Raw genomic sequence first — 19,278 nt, 5'->3', positions numbered from 1 at the left:
TTTCCACAGCTCACCCAAACTGACGCACTGGCAGCCCGGATTGTTCTGTGGCCATGATAAATGCCCCATAAACAGACGCTCACAGCCTGTTAAATGTGCTAACTCCACATCCACACAGGGCCAGAGGGGAAAAAGAAAGGCTCGAAAAGGCAATCAGAGTGGGCTGCCCCACTCTTAGCTCTCATTTCCACATTAAAGCTACCAGGGTGACGGGATGAGACTGGCGACTCCTGCCAAAGTGGAACAAATGACCCTTTCATGCTTGCTCCCCTAAAGCGGTAACAATATATTACTAATGCTTTATAAAACAGTCCTGTGTTATGGTAATCCCACGCGGCACAATGCGTGGAAATCATTACTCACTTTCATAATGAGCTAATTAAGTGGTTGAAAACCAAATCGGAATACCTGTCAGGTAATCTGCTACCTGAGAGGGAGAATCATTTTCAGACTCTGAGCACCACACTACCTCATGATAATACACTTATCACAAGTACAACTATCTTTGTCTCCATCCACACACCCCTCTCATCTGATCTGACTCAGCACTGCCTCTGTAAATCACACACGCTGGCCCTGGAGACAGAGCGAGCCTTTCCAAAAGGAGCGGGTCCTCCTCCTATCTCGCTCTGGCTTCAACAGCAGACCTTTAGGATGGCTGACTGACAGAGCTGCGTGACAGAGCTGAAAAACAAGCAGATAAATCAGCCTCTGCCTACCCAGTGCGCCTCATAGCGCCCATCAGTCAGCTAAATGGGCTACACACTCGCTGCAAATTCAAGCCTATCAGCAGTCCGATGGGAGGCTGGCGAGGCGGGGTGAAGGGTGGTAATATGTGTTTGTTTATGTGCCGGCAGAAATGGAAAACCTTTAGCTCTGATAGTTACTGTAAGATACTCCGAATTCTAGGATGAAATATATCTTCAGGTTATAAGATTGTGTTCGTCAGAATGGAAAGGGCACATAGACCTACACAGACGTTCTTTTTTTCTCACATTTTTTTAAACTTCCTTCAACATTTTGATCATAACTTCCCATGTGAGTCAACTGGAAACCCGTTCTTTTTCATGGGAATCCCTGTATTCCCCAATAGGTGTGAGAAACCCGGCTTTTTGTACATTGTACAGTTTTTACACTTACAGAACACTACCAGCGCTGGCTAATGTAGCCTCATGCTGACAGAGAAGCTGCTAATGGGAGAAACACAAGGCTTTATACACCTTTTGTTACATAAACAGCATTACTCTCAAAAACATGTAAAAAAAAGAAAAAAAAAGAGTCGGAGCTGCTGGTTCTACCCTGTCAGTTGTGCTGATAAACCAGAGTAAAGGTAATTAAAAATCATTTCTACAGCCTGGAACAAGGCGATACGACTTTTTGTATCGTCCTATATTTCGGTGACATTTAATCACTTATGCTGCTTTCAGCTTTTGGACTCGCTATCAAAAGAACATTTCTCAGCGTGGTACCTGTGTATTTTTTGCAGAAGCTAGCCAATTACATCCTCTTTTGCAGCGCAAACAGGACAGTTGGACCAAATGCTATCAATCTATCAGTTATCTAAACTCGACTTTCTTCTCCCTGCTCAGGTTTGCAGAATATCACCGGGCTATACTTTCTGTTCTCCCTCGTCTCGTCTCCAATAAAGCTGGTGGAAGTGTTTGCCTTCCGAGGAGCGTGTTGGCAGACCGGACTGATCTCCGACAGTCAGGTGGGAGTTGGGAAGGCTCACTATCACCTCCCACCGGCCCTATCCCTGCTGTCCAGATAACTGCAGAAGAGCCTTGAAGTGATGTGCACACAGATGTGACATATCACCAGCTACAGGTGCAGTCAGAACGCTCCTCTGTCATCTCAGCCATGCATGCATTCATCCCCACCCTCCTTCTCAGGCCAGTGCTCCTAATCATCATCACCACAACAGGTCTTCAGCGTTAGGAGGGTGTGGGCTGTTTGGCAGCACCATTTGTCAAGCCCTGCTGTACTCATGGCAACTGAGCACCTGACAAAAGCTTAAAGGCATATAATTCCAAGAGGTGTCCCCCGTGTGTTGGAAAACCACGGCCTGTGACCGCTTCGAATGGCCATCTGTGCGTGTGGACGGGAGAGAAAATGTGTGAGTCAGTTCAGAAGTGCTTTCTTATTAAATTATCCGTCTGCCTTTTACAGCAGAGCCCCCCCCCCCGCCATTCTTTCCCACCGCTCTCACAGGCTAAACATTTGTCTTTCCATTCAGGGGTGCATTTGTATTCCATTGAAACGGGTTCCTGGTGGCAGAGTGAAGGTGGGGGTAAGGAACGATTCCGCATTTAAACTTGCTATTTTCATTGTGGCTGCTTTGGTGCAGCAATAAACAGGCAACACTGGAAACTCAAAATCTATCCACAAATAGTTTTTATTCATGCTGGAATATCATTTCACACTCCTGGTTTGTTTCTGTAGTAAACACTTTCTGAATATACTCTGCTGCTGCTGAAAGTTTATTTGAAAAACATTCACTAAAACTTGAGGTTTTTTGACGGTCTGCAGAACTCTGACTGAACATGGACATCCATGGACAAGATGTCATCCTAAAAACAAAATACGTTGCTCTAAAATCTAAATGAGCTTTTCTGCATCACAGAAGTGTAAATGAGCTTCGACAAGAGCCCCGATACACGCTCATACCGTACCGGGGCCTGGCTTGCTTCCAAAAACAGTCTGGATGGTCTTTTTTTTTGTCTTTGGCCTGGAACATTTCTTCCAAAAAAGATCAGAAATACCGACTGGTCCAATCATTGAGTGGCGGTCCGTCCCAGATGCCTCTGAGCCCAGAGAAGTCCAAGCCGCCTCTGAACAAGGTTAACATGAGGCATCTTTTTTTTTTTTTTAAGAGCGGTACAGTCCTCAGTGGTTTTTGTGAGTCTTACTCTATGTCGTAGTGCTTGTTGAAGGTTTTCCACAGTAATCTCCTGCCCATGTGGTTCTATCAGCTACTGATGAACCATAGTTCTCCATGCAGTGTTGAAATCACAGTTCAGGTTTGCCCCAATGTCCTTAAGGAGCTGTGATTCCTCCAAAAACCTTGAATCTTTTCATGTCTTCTGCTCTTTAAAGGGAGAAATATGCAGTTCCATGACTTCCTCAAACGTTTGTTGACAAACCCCAGATCCTCTGCCCATTTTCGCTCCTCAAAGACTCAGCCTTCGCGGCACAAACTTGGACCACGTCTCAGAAGAGTTTCTTTTGCTTTCTTATCACTTTCGAGCCTTGATGGTGTCGAAACGGTCTTTACAATGTTTGTCTCCCTTTAATAATTTCCTCTGAAGAGTTAGATTCAATTTAGCTGGCGTTGCTTTAGCCCCAAATCATGATTACAGTCACCTAATGACACCAATTCAATTCATTTTTATTTATATAGCACCAAATACAACAAATGTCATCTCAAGGCACTTAAATAATAAAGTCCAATTCAAGCTTATTGGAATTCAATTCATTGTAATCATAATTATTTAGAAAATAATCCAATTCATTCACATAGAGCCAATCCAAAAATAATTTCCTAGCTAAGGAAACCAACAGACTGCACTAAAACTTGTCTTCAGTCCAATCTCCCGTCCTGAGCGGTTTGATATAACTTGGAAATGAGCAAAAAACTCATTTTTATTCTTTATCCTTCCTCAGAGTGTAATTTAATCGCAGGGAACTCTTACTACTTTTTGATTAAAGAATTTTTTTTCCCCCAGATGACCAATAAAAATCCAGTCCATTTAATCACATCCAACAAATGTCAGAGAACACCTTCCTGTGTTCCTAGTCTCCTTTCCAAGCCCCGATGGTGTCCCACCTCCAGAGAGCTCCGCTCTGATCGGTCAGGTTACTGTTTATCTAGCAACACTACATTAAGTTGACTTAGCGACTCCTATCACAGGGCGCAGCACTTTGGGTTTAATCAGAGTAACAGCTGTGGAGCTATAGTCCATCAGGCTATTTGCACACTGCCAGGTTGGAATAAAAGGTTACCACCTGTTGTGGACTTAGTTTATTGGTAGACTGAAATAATTCCATCTGAACATCAAATTTGGTCATCCGGCTGTCACATTTAAAAAAAAAATTGTGTTCATTAGAAAGAGTGGATCAGGAAACACGTGGTTTGAGTGGAGCTGACAATATTTCCTGCGAACGGATATCTTCATCCTAACTCCGAGCGCTCCAATCCATCGCTCCCCGCCATGTTTCTTCCATCTGACTTACCCAATTTTAAGGATGGCAAGCGCTCCTTATGGTTTTTTGGAAGCGCAATAAAATGTTGTCACGGATAATTAAGCGAGTCAGCCCCGGAGCCTCCTGGAAAACGACAACTGAGAACTTCCAAAAACAGCTCAGCTGACATTTAGACCCGTTTGTAAAACTGTCTTCCCCTTCTTCGCTGCGCTGTGAGGCCAACAGTGAATATATGCCATTTAGAGGACTTGTTTCCTTCACTATCTGTGAGAGAATGACGGACTGCCGGACCCCAAACACTCAACGGCTATAACCAGCAGGGATCAATCCAGGTCCACATGAATGCCAGTTGTAGCAGATTTGGGGGGTGATCAATCATATTTAAAGGCGTTTTCCTGGTCTACAAAAACATGTCCATAAATCAATTATGCTGCAAACGTGCCTGGTGTGCTGAAGTCAAGCAAGTGAGTGCAAGCTCCCAAAAAGACAAGTTACCAGAAGGCTCTCTGCCGAAGTGGAGCTGCATCGAAATCAAACACAGAAAAACAATATGTCAGAGGGGCAGAAGCGTGCTCTCTGTTAATGCTCCCATTTGTTGTCAGCTTGTTTTTGTTTTCCTTTAATAAAAGCTTACCACACACACGATTAATCAACTTTCATGCGTTGTCCACTCAGTTAAGTGCAGCCATTTGCATTATTCATTTGTATTTATGACTTAGTGAATTTCATCATACATAAAGTGACTTTATTGCAGCTCTGCTGGTGTAACTGATCCTGGCCTGATGGATCGCTGGCTGACAGCCTTTGTTTGCTCTCCATTCAGTAGTAATAATGAGCTTGTAAATAAACACAAACAGATTCTAGCGCTTTCCATGTACTCTGAAAAAGTGAGAGCAATACGGGATTAAATATTCAGAAGTTTCTATGGAAGCTAATCACAAAGCATCAGGTTTGTCGTGCAGCACGGTCGGCGTAGCTCAGACAAAGACGTCAGAGTTTCCTTCTTACAGCTGCAGCCCGAGGCCATGCATCTCTAAACAAAAACATGATTCCAGGGGTTCATTTTTCCACCCGTGGAACGTTGCCAAAAAAAATCGGGAACTGAAGAACTCTGCTCTTTCCGTGCTGTAGTGTCACAATAGTTCTCTGAGAAATCAGCAGCCGGAATACGCACAGAAAGAGTGATCATATTACTGGTGTATTCCCTGTTTCCCCGTTTTTTTGCCCTCACTTACAAAGTTCCCAATAATAAAGCTCTATCTCACCTGAAGGACCTCACAGTCTCATGTTATCCAAACACAGCACTTTGCTGTCAACCCGACGGCTTGCTTTTGTGTAGAATGGGCGGCAGAGCCTTCACCCATCAGGCGGTTCTGCTGTAGAACCTGCTCCCACCTCAGGTTCAGGAGGTCAGAGAGACAATAATAATAATAAATATAATAATAGATCGGTTTTATATAGCGCTTTTCATAATACTCACAGCCGCTTCCAGTGAATGAAACAACAGAAAATTCCTGACGACATAATTTATTTACAAATAATTGCACAAGGTATTTTACATGACTCAACCGGCAGCCGCGAGCCTGTTTCGAATCGGTCCATACTGTTTGTTGTTCTACGTGCGCGCCAAGTTACAAATTTGAACTGGTGCACGACTACACTAAGCGCCGCGGCGCCTTTTCATGGCGCGCCCCAGGCGGAAATACGTCACACGCCGTGCGCGCCGTGAGCGACGCGTCAACTATAAAACAAGCTTAAGTGTTGCTGTATGGTGATGTCATAAAGTAAAGGAAGAAGCAGATGGACTTCAAGCAAGCTTTTTCGGGCAGTTCAGCTGCAGCATCTTCTGTTGGAGGTAATTAATCCCTTTGGTTTGGACTTTGAGCTTATTCCAGCTTGTAACTGCAGAACGTTTCCATATTTAACCTATTTAGAATGTGTACAACTAGGAAAGCATGAAGACACACAGTGGAGGACTACAACAAACTTACCGTGTACACTATCAGGCAGCCCTAAAAGGTGACACTGGATCTGTTTCTTTTCACGGCATATTTTCTTACAGCACTCATGATCAACCCAAATGTGAGGGAGGCAGCAGACACGCCTGTCAGTTATCTACCTCCTGCCCACATGTTTACGTGTGCATCCACCCAGTTCAACCTTAAGTCTCCCATCACAGGGAGACTGTTAGACATTATCTTCTCTGAGTGGAACATGTCAGAGAAGAGACTCAGAAGTGATAGAAGTGAAAACACCTCGAGAGTTTCTAACAGAATGCGCACGAAGATAGAGACACTAAAATAATCAAGTGGTGTTATAATGATCAGGCTGATACACAGACACGGCGTGTTACTCCCCAGCAAGCACACAACCTTTAACTATTATTAGCCTGTGATTCTCCAGAGGTTGGATCAACAGCAACCATAAACTAACATTTACAGTCACAGCTAATGGCTGTTTGTTAGAAGTGCTTGAATAATAAGATAATTTAACTCAGCATGGTCATACAGTCGTGTCATGTGGTTTTTTTCAAAGGGTTTACACATTACAGAAAATGTTCAAAAAACATGCAGCCAAAGAATTGATGAACCATACTGCGACAAAAACAAACTCTTTGGTTTAATAGTGTCAAAAACTTGAGTGATATTTATATAATCAGGTCTACATGTTCTATTTCCCAATTTAAAAAAAGAAGGGTAAACCAGTCATTAAGGCTGCTAATGTTTGGAATAAGAAGCGGGGGATCGAAGAGTGCAACAGAGCCCGACTTATGAAAGATGAACTTCAACAGTACAATTGTATAGTCACAATCTACAGTGAGAAAATACCCCAACAAAACCAAGTTTGGGCCATAAACAACCAGGAAAAACAACTGCAATCAGAATTTATGACGAGTGAGTTAACTTCCTCCGCAGTAGCTCTGTTAGTGTAACCCTTACAGAGGAACGGCGGCGGTAAAAGCATCCAACTGGACAAACCATTTTAGACGCAGAGAAAATGGCCGAATTGTCCCTGTAATAGAGCCTCTGATAGACTTGGTAACGTTGATAAAGGCATCCTAATGGGCTGAGGCAGATTATTGGGCTCGCAATCAGCGAGAAAGTAACAACCACCGCTAACGCCTGCACTCAGACTGCTCACATCATCTAGAATATCATTCCAAAGATGAATGCATTTCAAACATCTTTCCGTATTTATTAAAGGAGTAACATTTCGCATAACAAAGTGCATGTCAAAACCCAAACCATCAGGGGAAAAGTGAATTTGGTGAAGTATTTGCTCTGGATCCGCCCCATTGCTATCTCAATGGATCCTCACATTTCTACACATGATGTTCTTTGGCTTCATTTCGCAGATTGCTTTCGCTGTGCAAAAGCAGGGCAGCCCCAGCTGACAAATCAAATAGCTGGCAGCGCCCAAAGAGAGGCCAGGAATCTCAGAAAACAAACACCCTCAATAAATCAAAAGTGATTTCAGAGGATGATCACAGATGGTGCGACCAAGAGAGCGCTCCTACAAATTCTGTGTGTCCCCAGTGAATCACACATTTCCCAAGCTGCCGTCTACACTTCTCCAAAATAGCTTGCAGCCCATTATGAATGCAAATAAAAAACATGGCTTGAGACCAGTTCTGGGGGTTTGTGCACTAATTGACAGGTGAGGTAATGGTCCCCCCTTTAACTGTGATCGGCACAAAAACATCTCGGATCACATCGTCTAAGGCAGACTGGAAACAAGACATGTTGCATATGCTGTCAAAACTGCTCGAGTTCATGAACTTTAAGTCAAGACTATGGCACAGGTGGGTAATCACACCTCATAATCTCGCACACACACACACACACACACACGGATCGGAGACTCACCCCACTGCAACGGAGCGAGCTGTAGATGCTCCAGGACCAGCTGGTTAAGGACTCCCTCCACGCTGGCCTCTCCACAGCGGGTTAGAGATGGGTGGGCGTCGTTAAGGGCAACGGCATGGATACAGTAGCTTTGGTGCAACTTGCAGAGTACAAAATATTTGAAACTGCTTTACATGTACATGCTTTACATGTTGCATTTAGAGAGGTAAAGTAACATGTTGAGACAGCAACAAACCTAAAAGACTCGTATTTCACATGACAATAACATCTTGACTTTTCACTGTGGAAAGCTGTGCAAATGTACACTAATCAGTCTCAAAAACAAAAGCTACTTGCAGATCAAATAAATAACACTGATCATCTCATTATAACACAATGTTCTGCTGGAAAACCTTTGAGTCCTGGCATCCATGTGGATACTTTGGCCCAATCCCAATTCTTCCGCTTGGCCCTTCCCCTCTTTTTTTCAGATCAAGTAGATGTTATCATTTTGTACTTTAACTCTGGTGTTGAGGGCCGTTTGGAGTGCTTAATGTACACTATTCCTTCAGAAAATGGACACATTTCGGGAACTGGGATAACTCTTTCCCCAACAGTATCATTTGTCTCTGCGTCATCACTTAATCAAAAACTGCTTAAAAGTAGGTTGACCTGCACAACAAGAGCCCAAATTCTTGACCCGACCTAAAAGGTCCCCAAATCACCATTAATTCTGCGTGGCACCCACAGGCAGCACTGATGTGTGGATCGTGCCCTTATGATGTGCAAAGCCCCTACTGCAGTTGTGTTCAGCTGCCGTAGGTTTGTGGGTTTCTCTGCCTTTCGTGTTGAGGTTGAGATCAGTTGATTGACCGGGTAAATGCAGAATATTGCACTAAATTCATTGAAAAATATTCTGGGTTGATTTATTTTGGTGTTTTGGAACGCCACCCATCCCCACTGTGAAGAGCTGTCAAATCAACCATACTCCATTTGGCTCAATCTTAGCAGACAATGTATATTCTTCATAATAAGTTTCCTCCCTGCTTTTCACTCCTATCACATTTTTTGACCATGGGACCACAAGGAACAATGGATCTGAGGATCTCATGGATGTGAAACAATAAAACGTCAAAGAAAAAACTTGAGACAAGACGATTTGTGCTTTGGACATACTTCAAAGAGCTTTCAGGGTTTGGGCTTTGCAAAAGCGCATCTCTATGTCATGCTGTTTGGCAGCCACTAGGGTGCAGTATCAAAAATATGTGGAACAATCTGAGCTGTAGGCTGCTCTTGGTTGTGCTGGAGTAGTTAATAGTCCTTTAGCTTTAATCTGCTGTGAAAAATACTGAGATCAAAGACGACAGAGGCTGTGTTCCAAACAGCATACTACATACTTGCAAACTGCATACTTCCATTCTGAATACGGCATACTGATCATCAGACAGTATGCAGAGCGTTTACCCACAATGCATCTCGCTCCTGCCCGAGCCGAAATCAGCCGGCCTGAAGCTGATTTCCCTTAAGCTCTAAACTCTGTAAACTTTAGCAACATTTGAAACATTTTCAGGCGAGAAAGTAGTCGTTTAGATCCCCAACGTGTTGAAAACCTGACAAAATACCGGCTGTCTACCATTTTGTTCCCACGAATTCGGCGCTACTAAAGCTAGCCGTAGTGAGCAACGCACTTCCTGTTATTTTCACAAAATAAAATATCTGTTGCCTTTTATCATAGGGAAAGCCATTACGATACAATTGGTGCTTTTGCTTTGAAAACAGTAAGTGAACCTACCCTCGTTGTAGCTAGCTTGAAACTTCCGTTTTGACAGGAAATGACGATCAGCGACGCCACGTTCCGTTGCATCTTGGGTAGTTTCAGTATGAGTAGTATCCTCATGATGCATACCCAACATTTCGGCGAATCTAGTATGCCTCCGGGAACGTCTCGCTTACTCAAACTCGCTTACTAACTCAAAAAGTTAGTCTGAGTAGTGGGAGTAGTAGGAGAAGTATGCGGTTTCGAACACAGCCAAAGATCTGGTTCATGGTGAAGTGAAACTAAGTGTTAGATAATGAAGACGACCAAGTGCAGTTGCTGTTTGAGCTTTTAGCTTGTGCTTCTTTGCACTTGATCATTTTGGGACTTCCTTCTCTTTGTTATGAAATCAGTTGTTGTCCACCCTACTGGCTCAAGCTAACTTTCAACAAATCAGCATTCGATCAATGTGAAACGTCCCCGTTCGTACTTTCGCTACTTTGTAGGGGCTGCTACCGATTTTGTTTCAGCACACTGTATTATCCCTCCCTCTTAGACTTTTAATTATATGTCTTTTATGTTTTATGTCCTTTTTACTTGCTGCAACACTAATTGCCCAACGGGGAAAAAAATAAAACTGAATCTGAATCTCCATAGCCTATGTGCAGTTAGCCCTTCGAAGGACTGTACGTCTGTCAGACAATAAACTAGTCGAGTAGTTCTGAATGTATAAATAACAGGTTATAAATTTCTTGTAGAAAAAGAAAAAATGAAAAAGAGAAGACCATGAAAGCTGAAAGAACCACGGATTCAACATGTCTACACTGAAGATTTGATCGTGAAAGAAACAAAGATTTTTGCAGTGTTGAGTTACTAAATGGGACACTAAATTACTAAATGGGCCGAAAACTTCTTTTTCCATTCTGGGTTGCTGAAAATGTTGCTCTTTTCACAAGCAGTTGGCTGAGATTGGTCAACCTGTATATCTTTAACGAAGTGCAAGGATTGCAGAGGAAAAATACCAATTAGGTACATCTGCAGACAGTTTGAGTTATTATACTTCGAATAAACTCAACCATTAAGCAACCGCTGAAAAAACTTGTATCCACTGAATATGTAAAAATGTGTGGATGCAGGCTCACCAAATCAAACCAACATAAACAAATCACTCAATAAGGCATTCAATTTTAGGAGCCAACATCCAACATAATCGTGTAATTTTTGTGTTATTCATTCATTCAGTCAAAGGCACACAGGGAGCGTGTTTCTATAATGACAGCATTAAACTGACGCCTGGAAAGCTGTCAATGTATGAATAGTGCATTAAAACAAATACATTTGTTGGAGAGCAATTATCCAGATAAAATGTGATGATAAGGACACCGCTGATCATTTACACAGCTGACATTTGGAATAATGGCTTGGCCATGAAGCGCCCAGAGCTCCCAACCTGGGTCTATTAACCTTTGAAGGAGAGTACAGTGTGCACGCAGAAGGAATAGCAGAAACAGGAGGCATTCACAGACAAAACAGGCGGCTGGAAAGTTCCTCTTCTGCTTGATTCTTCCAAACTCTGATTATGATTTGTGGTCTCGCACATGTCGCAACATTCACCTGCATCTAAGTCGAAGGACCATTGGCAGATCTGTGGCTTTGGGACAATTGTTAAACAGTATATAGCAGCCACAGCCTGAATATTACAGTCACCTAGATATGTTGCATCCCATAACTTGCATGATACTGTTTTCTTGAAGATAAATTTTGAAGTTTCAGTGTGTAACAATGACAAAGATCTATGAGAAAAAAAAATAAAATCTTACATAATTGAGTCTTCAGATCTAAATCTAAAAGCTAATCAGAATGGGGCCACCAGAAAAATAAATCTTTTAAGGTCTGAAGCAACTATTACCGCACAGTGTCACACACCCGACTGTTTTGAAAGGCACCGCACAAAACACGGTGGGACACAGCCATCCTGCCCTGGAACCAAACTGCTTCATGCTGAAGTGATGCTGTGTACATATCCACCATATAACTCTCTCTTCAGCTGTGGTGACATTCGGACAGAGCCGTTCTAAGAACGGTCCTCCTCGAATTTCATTCTGATAACTGTCCTTACCCGGGGGAACTGTTTCAGTTTACATTCGCACATGAGTCGGGACCTGATAGGGACTGATGCGGCGCAGCCGTCTGCGACAGTGACGTGTTACTTTAGCGCCACATTCAACAACAAAACAAAACAAAACCAAACCTGCGAAAAGTAAGGAGAGAAGAAAAAACACCACAAAGAAGCTAATGTGGAGCGCGGGGAGGCCACCGTGTTCATGGTCTGCATGATGGTGATATTAATCATGGACGATCACATTGGGCGTCTAACATGGAGGCTGGAAGAGCTCACAGAAAGAGTCAGGAGACGAAGGATCGAGCGCGGGCGTTACTTCTTGGTTTCATGAAGGAAGGAGAGCAGAGCGCCGCAGACAAAGGAGACCACGTGTAAGTTTAACTTATTAAACACGCGCCGGTTCTGTCCGTGTCGTATGAGGAAACTTTTCAGCCGTGACAGCATGACAAGGGGCGGAGCTACCAACCACCAAACACCTCCGTCAGATGTGTTCCTATAGAACTAGAAAAGACCCAGCTGAGGAGAAGGAGCTGAAATGGTTATAGGAACTGAGGGCCGCGGTCCCGAGTTCCTGTATGTCCGAATGAGGGAAAAAACGTCCCCGTTCCTGAAAGGGTTATAGGAACTGCCAAAGGTTCCTACAGTGGGAATGCGGCTATTTTTAGGGTTTGAGTTGCTTTCGATGGTGAAAAATGTACTTTTCCTGTGGCCCTGTTCTGAGAAGCTTTCAGCTTTAGCTCACCTGTCGGGAAAGTTTTCTGGTTATCCAAATAGAGAGCACTCTGACTTCTCATAAGTACTTAAAACAAACCTGCCTTAAAAAAAAGAAAGAAAAAAAAGAATCCCCTTTCCACCCGTACATTTAAATCAGTTTCAATCTGCTTACTAAATTTATTGAGCAGTTAGGCGCATTCTGCTCCCCCAACTGAGAGTTCTCTGACCAGCGTCTACATGGATTACTCATAATTACTTCATGCAAGCTGAAAAAAAAAGCTTTAAAAATAAAAAATAAATACACAAAACATCCCTTTAGGAAGTTCGACTAGGCATGTTCGTCTCATGCAGCTCTAGTAAATAATGTACTTTGCGGTTGTGGCCACTGAGCAACACGTTCAGCAAGTCTTTTGCAATTTGTTTTATTCATTATCTACAACAATTTACATGTCATGCACCGCAGCTTCTCACAACTTCCCAGCTCTTAAATATATACCAGAGTGCTGCTTCGAGATTTGGTTCATCCCTACTTTGCGCTATTTTAAAGCCATTATTCATAAATCATTTTTTGCTCATAAGCTACTGTATATCATTAGCTTTTTTAATAGCTTGTACTACTGTCTAAACACAGAGAGCGCTGGCAGCGTCTGGAAGCTTCAACAGTCAGGGAGACCTTTCCATCCGAGTTTAGAATTGATAGAAATAGTGTTGCCTTAGGAGTACAGCTGAGCATGGTGTCTGGAAGGTGAACTGCACACTCTGAAACAAGCCCTAAACTGCACTGAGGTCCATTTAATTCAGTCTTATACGCTGCTACTTCTGGCCTGCTGCAGTTTTTTAGACAAACTACAATCTGGACGTATCATGCTGGCAGTGACAGCTTTACAGGGAGTTTTGCTATTACTGACTGTGAAGTAGATATTTAATGCCGGCTTTGGTCAGCTATAGAAACAGAAATCCTATTCCACGCCGTGTATTCTCCTCAAAGCGAACACATACAGACACAAGTCCTGTCTCATCTCCTGTATTTTTCTCAGTGACTGTGCTGGACCATATATAGTAAGCTGTTTCCGTCTGAGTGAATCACTACAGAACATAATCACCAAAACAGGAGTAATATTGTAGCCAGCTCATAAATAACAAATTAAAGTGACTTTTACTTTGCTCAAGGCCAAGTGAGTGCTTCCGAGTGTGATACGCACTGTAATCAAATCTCTCATTTCTCATTTTTAATGTTGTGAAGGAAAAACTCACCCTTAAGCTTAAATGTGCTATTCCGACGTCTCTAAACAGATGAGCTGCCATCCATACTGAGAAATGTCTTCCAGTTCGGGAAATGTTAGCATCGTGACTGGACTGGGTGCTAATCTGACATGCAGTATTGGTCCATTGGCACTGGATTAGTTACAGTTGTGTTCCATTCAAATCAGCTCTATTTAAAGAGAAGCCAAGTTGTGAATGTTGAATAAAGATTCCACTGTGCATCTCTTTTTCCAATTAGAATGTCTGTTTATCCAAATCTGCTCATTTCTCACATGCTTTTCTTTCTTTTTTTTTTACACCCACAAACATAGTGGATAAATACATCAGCTGGCCACATTAAAACCACCTGCCTAATACTGTGTAGGTCTCCTTTAACACAAAAACAGCACCAGCATGGTGGGACATGGCCCCTCGAATTCGTTCTGTGGTGTCTGGCAGCCAAACATTGGCAGTGGATCTTTTGAATTCAATGGGTGGTGCTGTTCCCACACATGCCTCATTGAGATCAGACAGGGAGAATGGCGTGGTCTTCTACAATGTTTGGGTGAGCATCAAAGTAACATTTACATGAATGCCAGGACCAAAGGTTTTCCAGTAAAACTCTGTGCGTTACTGTGATTGCGATTCGTGTGCATGTACATGCTCTTTAGCTTCAGAGGAAACTCAAGAATATACATGATTATGATGATTATTATCATTGTTTGAGCTGAATGGAGACTGCTGAGATATTTTCTTTCGTCAACCCTTCACACATGCTGCCGAATCCCTGAAAGATAAAACAATGTCCAATATGATGGGAGTGTTTGCGCCCTCATAAAAAGGGAAAAAAAAGGATAATGACAACTTCAGTATCTCTGAAATTGAATTATTCATGAATTGCTTACTTTGCTTACTAACATTCTGACAGGCGGCATAAAAACGTATAGCTGCCAACCAATGAGGGATTGGCTGATAAAAGGCACGATGGATAAATCATGCAGCTCATTATGTGATGTGAAATTATGCCACCATTACCCCAGTGGCAGACGTGAAGTTTATGCATTCGCAGCGTCAGTGAAAGCACAGATGTTTGGGTTGGCAGTCGCCTCCTCCAACAGATGAGAGATTTCAGTCAGAGGTTCATCTGCCCATAAACATTCATCTGAAATTGGTTGTTTCACAGTTATGCTGAAAATAATTATATTAACGTAACACGTCTGGGAGGAGAAGAAGTGTTTGGATACCTGCTTTCTCGGGCCTGGGGATTTTGAGTTTGTTTATGCCTCTGTCTGTCCTCTCCCTGGTTCAGTTGGAAGTCTTTTGATTTTAAAAAGGGTTTTTTCTCTCGACCGTCAGCCCTTTCTGTACTCAAGACAGGGAATTACATTAACCTGCAGACTCAATGTGGTCTGTTAGCTTAGTCTGTTGGCGACTACTCATGAATTGGCATTATAAGTAGGGCTGTAGCGATACACTAATCTCACGATATGATATGATAAACACGATATTCAGCCAACATTTCGATACGATTCGATACACTTACATCATTTTCTGGGGGAAAAAAAGGGACAGTGTGATTTGACATGAATCGTCGCTGATTGGACTGGTGGTCCAACCTTTGAACTGGAAGGACAACACAACCAGACAAACAGAAACAAACGAACATGTCACAAACGTGAGAGCTGTGCACTTTATACAACATTTTTATGAACTAATTTATCACTGTTTTGTATGATGTGACCCCCTGGCATTGTATTGTATTACCTTAATGTTCTGTGTTTTCACTAATTGTAACGTCTGACTTTTGAATAAAGTTTGCTTTAAAAAAAAATAAAAAAATAAAAATCGATACTCGCGGCTGAAAAATCGATACTTTATCTGGAAACGAAATATTGATATATATCACAGTATAAATAAAATTGCTCAGCCCTAATTATAAGTATACAAATATAATTAAAAAACTTAAATATTGTTATCATAATTGTATTGTATCATAATTGTGCACGATCGACACGGTCACGGCTTTTCTCTGTTCTGGCGCCCCGATGGTGGAACGATCTCCCGACTGATGTCGCTGCCCATCTTTCGCCGCAGGCTGAAAACCAACCTCTTCAGGAAACACTACCCAGATCCGCCCTCTTAGGACATCACCTGCTTCGTCCTAGTTCCTTACGCACTGATTTGTTTCCTAAATTGTCTTTGTTTTCTAAATTGTCTTCCCATCTGTCTCGGTACCTAACTTATCACACTTACTCTAGCACTAGTTATGCTCTTAGCTGTTTGGTTTTGGAAGGAAATGCACTTATGATTTCTTGTGACCTGAAGTTCTTTTGCCCACCGATGTGGAACACACTTATTGTAAGTAGCTTTGGATAAAAGCATCTGCAAAATGACCGTAATGTAATGTAATGTAATGTAATGTAATGTAATGATTAGACCGTTTTATAATTGGATTGTTTTTTAACTTTCTCTTCTAAGTGCCACGAGATGACTATTGTCAGAGCTCCAGAGTGTGACCACTTTCACCGCACACGTGACTAACTTTTAGCCTTTTTTCCTAACATTTAGTGTGTCTGTTTCTTACCTACCCCCCTCGCCTGGGTGTCTTCAAACAGTCCTAAGGTTAAACATCAAATATTCACAGAACCATCAACAAGAACAAGCGGTGAGGAAAGGCTCCTTGCTCTGGATCTCTTGAGTTTAAAGCTTCAGAGTAAATGCAAAGCACTTGAAAACACCACAAAGACCACGTCCAACTGCCTGCAAGGACAAAGCAGTGGCACATCTGCAACAGGACATAATCTCCCCAGCACAGAAGGGGGAGGTAGTCTATTTACAGTATTTAACAAACGGTACCTTGAGACCGCTTAGATGAAATAGATATAAGGTGGATATAGCATGGATTCTCCTGCTAAGCTAAACAGTCAGTCAGACTATTGTTCCTCAGCTGACAGATAAGACGTTGACGAGGTCCGACAGCACAGACGGTGCATTGCAAACTGAAGACAAGAAAAACAGATGTTTACTGATGCTCCAGACGTTCCCCGTGGCTAATTGTCGGATTGGTGTAAAAAGAGCCTTAAAAAAACGGGGCGAAATGTGTAAAGAAGTCTTTAACTGGGCAAGGAGAACCCTTGAAGTCTGCTACACCTGCTCATTTTGAAATAAAAGAGGCAACCAAGATCACACTCCACAGTAAATTAGATCCATCTTCGCTCTGAGCAGCAACAAAACACCTGACACAGATGAGTCAAAGCGTTTTAACAACCACGCCGGCCACATGCATGTCTTTGATCACTGAGGTAACTGGATGTCTCATCAGATCCGTCTGTGTGACACAGTGCTTGTATATCTATATGAAACTAAACGCAGTGTAGTGTACTGGTGCCTCTGTGGTACAACCTGCAGCTTTTCATTGTTGCTCGCAGATGGAAGTGTCCAGACGCGCTGTATCACTGCGCTGACTGATGTCAACAATTAATGCCCAACAGATGGAAAGCTGGCGAAATCTATTTGATCATGTGGAACTACTGGAGACTGAAACTTGGAATTATTTTCAGAACATATCAATCTTTATCGTGCCTCTCGTCGGTCTGTGTGACAACGAGCCCCCTGAAAGGATATGATGCTCCAGCAGATACCCAGCTTGCTGTTGATCTGGCAGCCTTGGGCGTGCTGTCGCTCCTCCTCCAGCTGTTTGGGGTTACTGAAGCGAACGGTGCTCTGCTCCGGCTGTGGCAAACTCTCAAAGTCAAACTTGTCAACCTGGATGGCCATCCTGTAACAAGAGATGAGAGACGCAATTCTAGATGCATGTTTCTTCAAATAGAACTTTATACAAACCAAAAAAAGATAGACAAATGTATCGATGACTCTGAGAATCACAGTTACATCACCACCTTCTGAAACTTTAGAATGGGTTTAATAACCTGGATTTTTCTAAGGATGGATTCTTTTTCTGTTCACATTAGAATGCCTTTATTGTAACTGCTGTAGCTGCATCTATTCTAATCTAAAAATGTTACAAAAAAACAACACCAATCATCTTTCAGTGAACCTGTCAATCGATAAAATGCAGCAATAGGTCAGGGTCCCCGCACAGAATTTAGTTTATTGGGTTTTTCATCGACTACCAGGACACCTTCACATTCTGCTCTAATCACAGTGTTGGAATTAAATTATGAAGTTGATACGAAGATAAATGTGGGACTTACTAATAACTCAAAGCTAGGTGAGGCTGTCAGAAAGACTAACAGAGGAGCAAAAGTTAGGGGGTTGTTTCCTGTCCACTCATTTATTCATGTGTTACACGGCTTCTTCCTCTTCATTTTCAGTGGCAGTACAGTTACACGCTTTGAGACTTTACAACCCCCTTTTTTTTTCTTCCATTAAACAAAGTAACAAATGCAAGGCGTTAGTTTACCTCGGACTCTCCCTTCATTCTTTGTTTATTGAATGTTGTTGCTTGCGTGTGATTTAGTAAGCTAATAAAACATATTTTGCTGAGTGATTCTGGCTTCATGCGAGTACCATGTCGGGGTCTCTGTAGACTTAATCATCTAAAAAGCCAATAGTTTGGTGCCTTTCCTCATCACTGCTGCATTATGTTGATAAAAACATCAGCACATTTGTTAGATGATTCACGCTGAAGGGCTGCAGTGAATGTGGAATCCTGCGGGACCTGGCGCAAATATGTCTGGAGCAGCCGGGTAATGGTCAGAAATCCAGCAGCAGGACTTAAAAACAGTCCCAGACTGCAAAACAGCAAAACATTAGAAGTCCATACGACCGATTAAAGTTACACTGATACAGGCTAAGGTTATCTAGGATGAATTTTTAATACCAAAAACATATTCTGGTGAAGTACACATTTAAATACTTTAGAAATGTACTGTAACCTCCCACACTAACCAATGTGAGGTGCCTTGTGTGGTTAAACAAGTGCTAAATTATTGATCTAGTCTGTACAAACAGCCTCGGGTGGAAGTTCTATACTGTAGCTGTTTCCGAGTTATTCATTAACAAAAGCCATGGTGTTCTTTGCCTGAGGTTACATCAAGTGTTACATCCGGGAATTCAAATTGTACGGGTGAGAAACTAAGCAGACACCATACCTGTGGTCATTAAAATGACCCACAGGACTGCCTCTAATTACCCCCACAGGAAACGGGCTCTCCATTCAAAGATGAAAATATCAATTGGACTCTGGTTAGCTTTAGAGCTGCACGCACTGTGGTTGGACACGAAAATATTGGAAATCATGCCGAATGTCGCCATGACTGTCAGAGACCACAAATTATTTTGAAAGATACTATACTTTTCAGGAAAAGTGCTTGTTGTAAAGCTCCATTTGTCAAGCTGCTCATATTAACAATGGATCAAATGACCAGAATGCA

At 42.4% G+C, this 19,278-nt stretch overlaps 1 protein-coding gene across 2 annotated transcripts in view; it reads right to left on the bottom strand.

Annotated features, from left to right (window-relative positions):
• trappc9 (trafficking protein particle complex subunit 9) overlaps window positions 1-19,278 on the bottom strand; it is a 242,679-nt gene that overhangs the window by 57,662 nt on the left and 165,739 nt on the right. For both annotated transcript variants that reach the window (XM_075449744.1, XM_075449745.1), the window contains 2 exons: window positions 17,508-17,660; window positions 8,070-8,161 (listed from right to left, as the gene is read on the bottom strand). In XM_075449744.1, coding sequence (XP_075305859.1) covers window positions 8,070-8,161; window positions 17,508-17,660 — 245 coding nt within the window. The remainder of the gene's footprint in view (window positions 1-8,069; window positions 8,162-17,507; window positions 17,661-19,278) is intronic.

Source organism: Odontesthes bonariensis, chromosome 18 (genome assembly GCF_027942865.1).
Source record: "Odontesthes bonariensis isolate fOdoBon6 chromosome 18, fOdoBon6.hap1, whole genome shotgun sequence".
NCBI classification, from domain to species: domain Eukaryota; kingdom Metazoa; phylum Chordata; class Actinopteri; order Atheriniformes; family Atherinopsidae; genus Odontesthes; species Odontesthes bonariensis.
This window is presented reverse-complemented; position numbering and strand designations above follow the sequence as displayed.